General features: G+C 35.6%; 1 protein-coding gene across 4 annotated transcripts in view; it reads right to left on the bottom strand.

Moving 5' to 3' along the window:
- becn1 (beclin 1, autophagy related) overlaps positions 1–12,413 on the bottom strand; it is a 157,922-nt gene that overhangs the window by 90,706 nt on the left and 54,803 nt on the right. For all 4 annotated transcript variants that reach the window (XM_059530668.1, XM_059530672.1, XM_059530669.1 and 1 more), the window contains one exon: positions 8,001–8,059. In XM_059530668.1, the coding sequence (XP_059386651.1) occupies positions 8,001–8,059 (59 nt within the window). The remainder of the gene's footprint in view (positions 1–8,000; positions 8,060–12,413) is intronic.

Below are 12,413 nucleotides of genomic sequence, written 5' to 3'. Positions count from 1 at the left end.
GTTTGTCCAAAAATCATAAAATTGGTCTTGTTAGATTCAGGGCAACATGCCGAGTCTACTGATATCCAATTTTATCATTTCCGCCATTTTGACTGTCGGCCATTTAGAATTTTGTGCTAAAATGCTGTATTTTCAGAACGCATCAACTGATTGTTACGAAACATGGTATGGGTCATCAGCACAATGTCCTGAAGGAGCGTGAGAAGTTTCAAAACAGCGCCACCTAGTGGTGATCATCTTTTTTTAAATGCTTATAACTTTGAATGTGGTTGACTTATTTTCACGAGACTCATCAAATTAGACTCCTGAAACCTTACCGAGTCCTACGATACCAAACATGCTAGGTTTTGCCTTACGGTTTGTGTAGTGTTGTGATTTAGCGCTTAAAAACCATTTGGCTATATCTTCGAAACCGCTTGTCTGATCGAAACGAAACCACCGTCAGAAGTTCGAAAACATAGGTCGATAGCTAAACACCAATGCCCAAATGCGAAAATATTGATAGTAAGGGGTAGTAAAATTCAATCAAAGTCAAGAGTCAGTCATTTTTTATGTGATTTTTCATATAAATGTCTATAACTCTGAAGTGAATTGAGATATTTTCACCAAACTTGACACACATATGTATGGGCTCACTCTGAGGACACTTTAAAAAATGGTGGGACTGAGCCTCTTGGTGGCGCTATAATAGAACAAAACATGAAATTCCCATTGACTTCAATGCAGTTTTCTGAAATAGAATGCTATACAAAACTAATGTCAATGTCAATGTCACCTTTATTTATATAGCGCTTTAAACAAAATACATTGCGTCAAAGCAACTGAACAACATTCATTAGGAAAACAGTGTCAATAATGCAAAAATGATAGTTAAAGGCAGTTCATCATTGGATTCAGTTATGTCATCTCTGTTCAGTTAAATAGTGTCTGTGCATTTATTTGCAATCAAGTCAACGATATCGCTGTAAATATCGGCGATGCATATGTAATGCATTGGTGTAATATTACAAAACTCAGAATGTGCCAACAACACCATCCCCTGAAGGTAGTCAAAATATTTCGAAACAACGCCACCTAGTGGTCAAAAGTTAAAACAAAATTTCAAAAAAGGCTAATAACTTTTGAATAATCTGGCTATTGAAATATCGCTGGTCTTATTAGATACCTTGGGTCAAGCTGAGAACATGGATACCAAGTTTTCATTATTTGGATTTTCAAGATTTCTTTTTTTTACTTTTTCGAACTCCTCATCAACCGTTGGTCCGATTTTAACCAAAATTGAATCATATCATCTTCAGACTGAGCCACCTAAAAGATATGGATTTCGTGTCGATATACGAAATGGTTCTCATTTAGCGCATCAACGAATTTGCTGGAAGGATGCCAACATGCATTTGAGGCTGTATCTCAGCACAGCTTTGACATTTTTGCACCAAACTTTGTATGTGTCATTGTCACCTCACACTGATCATTTCAGACTAATTTGGTAACAGCGCCACCTATTGGTTACAAGTGATAAGCCAATAAATCCTATTACTAGTTGTTGTGTTTATTGTTTTCAAGCCATTTTGCCTAAAATAATCTTAAAACGGTTTTAATTACTCATTCCTGCCATTCGTCTGAAGCTTGCTTCTGAAGTGCTTGGCCCCCGTTATTGCTGCTTGCAGCTATATTTAGGGGCCAAGCACCGAAGGTGCGTAGGCACCTATTGTTTTCGTTGGCGTTATTAGGGGCCAAGCACCAAAGGTGCGTAGGCCCCTATTGTTTTCGTTGGCGTTGTTATTATTATTATTATTCTTCCGCCGCAAGTCTATGGCAGCCCATAGAACCGATTGCGGGAAAGTTGTATAATTTGGCACACTGATAGAGGACAGTCCCAACATTAACTATAGCAAATTTGAAGTCTCTAACACCAACTCTCTAGCGCCACCACGTCCAAAATTTCAATATTTTTATGCTAATAACTTTTGAACCGTAAGCCAGAAAATGAAATTTTTTTTCCTCTGAATCCTTGGCTAATGCAAGTCGAATGAACCCCAAAATTTAAAAATCGCAAGGTTTAGTTTTTTCGCTATTTTCGATTGTTCGAAAAACCTACTTTTTCGAACTCGTCCTAGACGGTTAGTCCAATTTTCACGAAATGTCTATGAATATCTATAACTCTGAAGTGAATTGAGATATTTTCACCAAAATTGACACATGGGCTCACTCTGAGGACACATAAAAAAATGGTGTGACTGAGCCTCTTGGTGGCACTATAATAGAACAAAACATGAAATTCCCATTGGCTTCAATGCAGTTTTCTGAAATAAAATGCTATACTAAACAAATGCATTGGTGTAACATTACGAAACTCAGAATGTGCCAACAACACCATCCCCTGAAGGTACTCAAAATATTTTGAAACCTAGTGGTCAAAAGTTATAACAAAATTTCAAAAAAGGCTAATAACTTTTGAATAAAACAGGCTATTGAAATGTTGCTGGTCTTAATAGATTCCTTGGGTCAAGCCGAGAACATAGATACCAAGTTTTCCTTATTTGGCCCAACTTCCTGTCCGCCATATTGATTTTCAGTTAAAACCAACTTTTTCTAACTCCTCACCAACCGTTGGTCCGATTTTCACCAAAATTGATTCAAATCATCTTCAGACTGAGACAACTACTACTGTATACAGGCCACCAGGGCACCATACAGACTTTATTAAAGAGTTTGGTGATTTTACATCAGAGTTAGTTCTGGCTGCAGAAAAAAAAAATTTATAGTTGATTTTAATATGCATGTTGATAATGAAAAAGATGCACTGGGATCAGCATTTATAGACATTCTGCACTCTATTGGGGTAAGAGTACACGTTTCAGGACCTACTCATTGTCAAAATAATAATCTAGATTTAATATTGTCAAATGGAATTGATGTTGTCAGTGTTGAAACTATGCAGCCAAGTGATGATATCTCAGATCATTATTTAGTTTTGTGCAAACTTCATATAGCCAAAATTGTAAATTCTACTTCTTGTTCCAAGTATGGAAGAACCATCACTTCTACCACAAAAGACTGCTTTTTAAGTTATCTTGCTGATGTATCCAAATTCCTTAGCATATCCAAAACCTCAGAACAACTTGATGATTTAACAGAAACTATGGACTCTCTCTTTTCTAGCACTTTAAATACAGTTGCTCCTTTACGCTTAAGGAAGGTTAAGAAAAACAGTTTGACACCATGGTATAATGAGCATACTCGCACCCTAAAGAGAGCAGCCCGAGAAATGGAGCGCCGCTGGAGGAAAACAAAACAATCCTTCGATTGCGAGTCCAACTCTCTAACCATTAGGCCACGACTTCCCCTTATTGTTAAAACATCTAAACCAACAACATGTATGTTAGACCCTATACCTAAAAGAGGTGCTTCCAGAAGTCATAAATCCTCTTCTGACTATTATTAATTCCTCATTGTCATTAGGATATGTCCTCAAAAGCTTCAAACTGGCTGTTATTAAGCCTCTCATCAAAAAACCACAACTTGACCCCAAAGAACTAACTAATTATAGACCGATCTCGATTCTCCCTTTTCTGTCCAAGATACTAGAAAAGGTAGTATCCTCACAATTATATTCCTTCTTAGAGAAAAATGGTATCTGTGAGGATTTCCAGTCAGGGTTTAGACCGTATCATAATACTGAGACTGCTCTCCTTAGAGTTACAAATGACCTGCTCTTATCATCTGATCGTGGTTGTATCTCTCTATTAGTTCTATTGGATCTTAGTGCTGCGTTTGACACAATTGACCACAACATTCTTTTGCATAGACTAGAACACTTTGTTGGCATTAATGAAAGTGCATTAGCATGGTTTAAATCATACTTATATGACTGCCATCAATTCGTAGCAGTGAATGAAGAGGTATCATATCGATCACAAGTGCAGTATGGAGTACCTCAAGGCACAGTACTAGGGCCGCTACTCTTCACGCTTTATATGTTACCCTTGGGAGATATCATCAGGAAACATGGTGTTAGCTTTTACTGTTATGCTGATGATACTCTGCTCTTTATTTCTTCACGGCCCGGTGAAACACACCAATTTGAAAAACTAATGGAATGCATAGTCAATATAAAAAACCGGATGACGAGTAATTTCTTACTGCTAAATTCTGAAAAAAACAGAGGTGTTAATTATAGGTCCTAAAAACTCTGCTTGTAATAACCTAGAACACTGTCTAAGACTTGATGGCTGCTCTGTCAATTCTTCGTCATCAGTTAGGAACCTAGGTGTGTTATTTGATAGCAATCTTTCCTTAGAAAGCCACGTTTCTAGCATTTGTAAAACTGCATTTTTACATCTCAAAAATATATCTAAATTACGGCCTATGCTCTCAATGTCAAATGTAGAAATGTTAATCCAAGCATTTATGACCTTAAGGTTAGATTATTGTAATGCTTTATTTGGGTGGTTGCTCTGCACGCTTAGTAAACAAACTACAGTTAGTCCAAAATGCAGCAGCAATAGTTCTTACTAGAACCAGGAAGTATGACCATAGTAGCCCGGTCCTCTGAACACTGCACTGGCTCCCTATCAAACATCTTATAGATTTTAAAATATTGCTTATTACTTATAAAGCCCTGAATGGTTTAGCACCTCAGTAGTTGAATGAGCTCCTGTTACATTATAATCCTCCATGCCCGCTACGTTCTCAAAACTCCTAATACCTAGAATATCAAAATCAACGAGTCAGTCTGTTGTTCGTTATCTGGCTTGGCTCAGTGTTCATCTTTAGTTCTCTCTTCCCAGCAGTTCAGTCAGTGTACTGTTTGAGTACATGAATTACTCCGCGATATTGGTTTGTTTGAACTCAGAGGGAGTGTCAGCCACATTAAAAAAGTTAACAGCTTAAGTCATTTGTGGATTAATGCGTATTGGAGACGCGAACAGTTTAAAACGATTCAGTTCGATTTGGTGAACTGGTTCAAAAAGATCCGGTTACATCGAATCGATTCGTTTGCGAACCGGATATCACAAACTGCTTTGTTTTGGACTCTCTCTCACAACAGACAAGGAAAAGAAGACAATGCTGAATAAAGTCGTAGTTTTTGCTATTTTTGGACCAAAATGTATTTTTCGATGCTTCAAAAAATTCTAACTGACCCACTGATGTCACATGGACTACTTTGATGATGTTTTTCTTACCTTTCTGGACATGGACAGTATACTGTTCACACAGCTTCAATGGAGGGACTGAGAGCTTTTGGACTAAATCTAAAATATCTTAAACTGTGTTCCAAAGATAAACGGAGGTCTTACGGGTTTGGAACAACATGAGGGTAAGTTATTAAACCTCTGGAGTCTAAGGGTATTTTTGGGGCCTGGAGAAGTTTTGTCATGCCCTGACATTTGTACTTTTTTCAGTTTCTTATAAATACCTAAATGGCTAAAGTCTAATCTTACATACTCAGCACATACTTGGCTATAATAATATGTGAGCAGCATGTATGTACATGATTGTGTTTTTGAGAAAAAATATGTAATGCTTGGTTAGGGAAAAACTAAAAATGTTAAATCACTTGAATAAGGCAAAAGACCACATAAAGAATATTGGTTCCCGGGATTTTTGAGAACTGGAGCTTGTAGCCTAGTATTTTTCTTTCTAAATTATGTGAAAATCATCTTGTTTACTCACTCACAGAAAACAATATATTGATTAAAATTTTCTAAGACACTTTTTGTTGGTAAAAGTCATATTTGAGTAGGCGTCAACTATCATGAATATCATTGTGATTTACACCTGAGAAGACAAAGGCCTGCATAATGAGCTGCATAATGAGCCAGTGACTAAGAGGGAGGAGTTACAAGAAAGAATGTGAGGACAAAATAAATCTATATAATTTTATGTTTGTAGTTTATTTAGAATATATTTAATTATCCCACAACATAATTTAATATCCACTTGGGGGAGCAGTTAAACAGTTTATTAGGAACAATCAAAGCTGACTTTCAAACAAATTTTTTGCATCATTGCTCCAGTCACACAATCCTTCAGAAATCATTTTAACAATCTGATTTTCTACAAAAAAACAAAAAAAACATTTATTGTTATTATTATCATCATTATAAATATTATTAATGTTGAAAAGAGCTGAGAATATTTTTTCAGGTTTATTAGGGGGCATAAATTGAAAAAACAGCATTGTTTATTACATTTGTTACAGTTACATTTATTTGTTACATTTATATTATTTACATCAAGCTTTTGAATTGTATAGTATTGTATATTGTTACTGAAACTTCATAATGTTTCACTTGATTATACATTTAGTCACGAATTATAGTTTGGAAAAAGTCTTTGGAAAAAGTCTAACTAGTAAAATGTTTACAGGTTATGTGAAAACTAGTACAAGTATATAAATAAATAAAAAGAGACTCACTCATGTTTATGATCTCTGCCGAATAAAGCACTTCATCCTTTTTTTCTGAGGAAATCCAAATCTCAAATCCTCTACCACATCACATCTTTTTCGCGAAGCAAACAGTAAAATAAACAAACTTGAAGAACAGTCTCACTGCTTTTTCTTCTGTGTGGGCGTATTCAAGCCGTGCGCTTCAGTTTGAATCTGAATAGCGCGTTCAGCATGGTCATGGTCACATTAGGTATAAGGGAGACGTGAAAAACGGACATCGCGTTGTTTTCATATGGATTACTTTATCACAGAATATTTGTTTTCGGCGGCACTTGTTTAGTTTAAAAGCAGACATGTCAAACTTTCTATAGATATATCTCTCATTTCTCTTCGTTGAGTATTCACGGAGTTACAGTTCATTTTAATGACGTGTTTGTAAATGAAGATCAGCACAGACAAAGGCTGCAGACAGCACAACTTGTTTGTTATCTTTATTTTATAAGTGCACATAGTTCTGTTGTTATTATGTCTGTATTCAAAAAAAAGTAGACCCTTTACAGATTCGATTGATGTATTGCTCGTATCTGTACGATCAAAACTGAAAGTGTAATTTAAGTTCTTTTCGGGGTTATCAGGAGAAAATGACTCAAAACGCGTATACGCGTTAATCGACTCCAGAGGGTTAATGACATAATTTTGCTATTTGGGTGAACTAACCCTTTAAGCAATAATCACACAAATAATGTTGTTGTTTTTTCTGAAAGTAAGCTCAATTGGCTTACACTTTAGACACACCATTGTCTATTTTTATATTTCATTTATGAGAATATTTCCAAACAAAGCTGTAGCAGAAGCACTGTGAGTCTATGAGCAATACATTTAGGTGATAACTTTCTAATTAAATAAACATTTTGAACATATCTCAAAGATTCAAAGACCAATTTTAGAATCAATTCACTTGATTCAGTTTCATATTTAAAAATAGTATTACTTTTTCCATAATTTCATTTCTATATTCACAATATTACACTTTATAAAACGTTAATCTCAAAACATTATTTATGCAATTGTAATTGCAGAGACAATGTGCTCATGACTTGTGAGCTGCATTAAACAATCTGTGCAAAAACATCTGTCACTTTAGAAACAGCTTCTTATGTGAAAAATGGGAAATAAGGCAAAAAAATATTGTTTTTACAGAAGACAAGATTGACTGAAATGATAATCATTAATACTTAAAATATTTGACTTAAATGTCTACAATTTTCAGTGTCTAAAAATGCAGCTGACAGAATTAGCACAAATTGTAAATGTTCAGTAAATCTTTTTACAATATTGTGTGTTAAATGATGCAAATTATTTGCTGTTTGTCACATGTAATAAGAAATTGTAATTGCAGAGTCAATGTGCTCATGCCTTCTGAGCTGCATTAAACAATCTGTGCAAAAACATCTGTCACTTTAGAAGCAGCTCTTTATGTGAAAAATGGGAAATAAGACAAACAAATATTGTTTTTTCTGAAGACAAGATTGACTGAAATGATAATCATTAATACTAGAACGTGTGTGTGTTTGTGTAAAAAAAGGTGTCAACAAGCTCATCATACCTTACGGGTGGGATGTATTTCCGAGACACACCATCCTGCTTGCTCTCCAAAAAGGTCTCCTAAAATAACACACAAAGGTTTTTAAAGTATTAAAAGTTTAGTTTATTCAAGATCACAATATTTTTTTATATATTAATTACACAATTAGAAGAGTAAAGTTTGTAAACCGATTTTGGTGTTAGTTTGTCTAAGCCTAATTTTAAAGTTTAAACATTTAAAAAAAATTGCTAGGTTGTACTGGGTGGTGCTAGGCAGTTGCTACGGTAATATAAATAGTTGCCAGTGTGTTACTATGCATTTACTAGCGTGTTCTGGGTGGTGGCTAGGCAGTTGTTTGAGTGATAGTGTGTTCTCTGCATTCAAAATAGAAGTAACAATTCATCTTTACTTTCACTTTTTATTAATTTAACATGTCCTTGCTGAATAAAAGTAATCATTTAATTTTTTTTCTTTGATGGGGGTTGTAGTACTGACCCCAGAGGGAAACAAAGGGAATTAATTATTATGTTTATAGGGAATTTTAAAGGAATCTCAGTTTTATGGCTGATCAAATGAATTTGCCAGAAATTAATTGAATAGCTGTAACTAGCAGCTATGCAGCTGATATGAATGAACAAATGTATAGTTAAAACACTATTTATTAGCATGGTAACAAGACCTGCAGTTTAAGACCTTAACTTGTAAGCACAAAACATAAGAAACTTGGCTTGAGATGCGAACAAGACTTTACAGGACAATTCCAAGACATTCAAACTGATCTAACACAAACACACACACACTCACACATTCACACACATTACAAAAAGAAAGAGAGGAAAGGATTACTTTAAAGGTTGAACATATGGAATCCCAAGTTCTTAGTAATATATGAAATTTCTTACACATAAAATCAATCATTTAATTTAACCATTTAATTTAATCCTCGCATTATGTTTTCAATGAGACTATGAAACTTTATAGTAAAGTTCAGCTAGAATCTGGAGGTATTATTTGTGTTAGGATGTAATCCATGGATTAAATCTGTTGTGGATTCCCTTTTGTGCCATTGACTTCTGAAAGGGGTATTCCCATGTGTGTTGATTCACTGATGGTCTGGCTGCATCTGGAGTGATGTCTTGGGAAGCCAACAGTGATAGGCATTGGCTGGGGAATGGATGCTGAATATCGTAGATTATTACTGGTTGAAGTTTGAGGCGGGCAAATACAAAAAGTCAGAGATACAGCTTGGCGCCAAAGCTTAGAAAGCAAGACTCAATGGAAAAAACTGTATAAAAAGGAAAAGGAAGATGAGTGTGAGAAGACTAGATGACTTATCTCCTCGTGATGGTGGAGGAGCGGCAGACATGCAGGACAAAAATTCCAAAAGGAAACTAGAAAAAAGTTTGTTGAGACAAGCTTTAAGTTGGCTTGAGAAAGCCTGACCAGAAAGTTTGAAGAAGTTTAAAGTAGTTCGAAGTTTAAAGTATTTTAAAGTTATATTGATAGATTAGCTAAAAGATATATTAGTTAGAAAGAATGATAGATAGATTAGTTCAAAATAAATAATTTATATTAATATTAATTTTAGCATGTTGCTAACATGTTTCTTGCATGATTAGCATGCGACTAGCATGTTGCTAGCATGTTTCTAGCATGATTAGCATGTTGCTAGCATGTTTCTAGCATGATTAGCATGTCGCTTGCATGATCAACATGCAACTAGCATGTAGCTAGCACATTTCAAACATAATTAGCATGTTGCTAGCATGTTTCTAGCATGTGGATAACATGATTAGCATGCGACTAGCATGTTGTTATCATGATTAGCATGTTGCTAGTATGTTTCTATCATAATTGTTGTTGTTAACATGTTTCTAGCATGATTAGCATGTCGTTAGCTTGTTAGCATGTTTCTAGCATGATTAACATGTCGTTAGCATGTCGCTAGCATGATTAGCATGCGGCTAGCATGTTGCTAGCATGTTTTGTATCATGATTAGCATGTCGCTAGCATGTTGCTAGCATGATTAGCATGTGAGTAGCATGTCGCTAACATGTTTCAAGCATGATTAGCATGTTGCTAACATGATTAGCATTCAACTAGCATGTTTCTAACATAGCATGTTGTTAGGATAGATCGATAGATAGATAAGAAATATTAGATGAGCAGATAGATAGATAGACATAGAATGGTAGTTTAATTGAGTCTAGGGCTTCAGGGAGTTTAGATTTGAATTTTTGGCTTGTGCACTAATGGGCCACCGTAGTCTTGGCTCAATTTGAGCACTCTGCAATGTAAGTCTATGGGGTTTTTATGATTTTTAATATTAATTTTTAAGAAAACTGAAAGTCAAATCAGTCTGAAAAGATATAGCACACCAAGTCAGAACAGTCTGAAAGTCTGACCCGAGTTTGGAGTTTGTAGAGTTAAAGCTCTAGGAGGAGTTAGAGTTGCAAAATTTTAGGTCAGAAGAATAAGAAGAAAACTCAGGCAATTTGATAATACCTAGAATATCAAAATCAACTGCAGGCGGCAGATCCTTTTCCTATTTGGCGCCCAAACTCTGGAATAACCTACCTAACATTGTTCGGGAGGCAGACACACTCTTGCAGTTTAAATCTAGATTAAAGACCCATCTCTTTAACCTGGCATACACATAACATACTAATATGCTTTTATTATCCAAATCCGTTAAAGGATTTTTAGGCTGCATTAATTAGGTAAACCGGAACCGGAAACACTTCCCATAACACCCTATGTACTTGCTACATCATTAGAAGAATGGCATCTACGCTAAAATGTGTCCAGATCAGAGGGTCACTGCAGTCACCCGGATCCAGTACGTATCCAGACCAGATGGTGGATCAGCACCTAGAAAGGACCTCTACATCCCTGAAAGACAGTGGAGACCAGGACAACTAGAGCCCCAGATACAGATCCCCTGTAAAGACCTTGTTTCAGAGGAGCACCAGGACAAGACCACAGGAAACAGATGATTCTTCTGCACAATCTGACTTTGCTGCAGCCTGGAATTGAACTACTGGTTTCGTCTGGTCAGAGGAGAACTGGTCCCCCAACTGAGCCTGGTTTCTCCCAAGGTTTTTTTTCTCCATTCTGTCACCGATGGAGTTTCGGTTCCTTGCCGCTGTCGCCTCTGGCTTGCTTAGTTGGGCACACTTCATCTACAGCGATATCGTTGACTTGATTGCAAATAAATGCACAGACACTATTTAACTGAACAGAGATGACATAACTGAATCCAATGATGAACTGCCTTTAACTATCATTTTTGCATTATTGACACTGTTTTCCTAATGAATGTTGTTCAGTTGCTTTGACGCAATGTATTTTGTTTAAAGCGCTATATAAATAAAGGTGACTCAGACTCCGATTGGTCCTTCGCCATGTCAATCTTAGCATGTCATAACTGGACACCGCCACATCGTGTCACATGCTTCCTGTAAACTTCCTGGTTCATATCTTACCATAACACTGAAACACCTCTGTACACACGAAATATCCGAATAATAAACCCGCGATTACGATAGTAAAACTTGGTATGAGATTTTCTTGAGATCTGGGGCGTTTTTATAAAAAAAAACGAAAATGTACATCGGAAATGCTAACTTGTGCAGCGATGAAAAAGGCTACAAATAGCATATTTTTACAATAGTAAACGACCAAATTCCACCCCCTGATCGCTAAATGAAGTTATTACAAACACTCGATCGGGGTTTAAAATGAGTTTTTAGTAAAAGTGTACTAATAATTTAATAAATTGTCTGATGTAGCTTGATGCTAACATTAGCTCTAATGCTAATAATAGCAGGTGCATTTCTTCATAATGCATTTCTGCCACAATAATTTTTATAGTAAGACTTTTGATAAATAAGGGTAAATGCATACTGAGACTAAGTGAGATAGCAGTTTAGTGGATTGTAAAGCTTGAAATAACCACAACAAAGGCTGATAAAGGTGTAATAAAAGCAAAATAATAATGATAAAAGAATAATGCGGATAATGTGTCATACCTGGCGGAGGTTAGAAAGACTCATTTGGTGAGAACAATATAATCATGAAATGGGGAGTTTTTAAAGCCAACACACATACAGAGAGCACAGGAATCTTAACGTTAGATCTTACAGAGATGACAAGTGCCATAAATCAATCTGATTAGCCTTCTCTTAAAACACACATGACATGGCCTTAGAAAATATTTAATAAAATTCAGTTTTACAGATTAGATTATGAAATTTTCATATGAAGCTTTGGTAGACTTGTGGCTTTAGCTACACTGTGTTGCTAAACTCATATCCTACATCAACAATTTTTTAAATACATTTAAAAAATATGTTTTTAATATTTTTATTTTTGTTTTTATGTTTGAGCTTATATATCTCTATTATCATAACAGTCTGAGTCTGATTCCTGAA

Source organism: Carassius carassius, chromosome 39 (genome assembly GCF_963082965.1).
Source record: "Carassius carassius chromosome 39, fCarCar2.1, whole genome shotgun sequence".
Taxonomy (NCBI): domain Eukaryota; kingdom Metazoa; phylum Chordata; class Actinopteri; order Cypriniformes; family Cyprinidae; genus Carassius; species Carassius carassius.
This window is presented reverse-complemented; position numbering and strand designations above follow the sequence as displayed.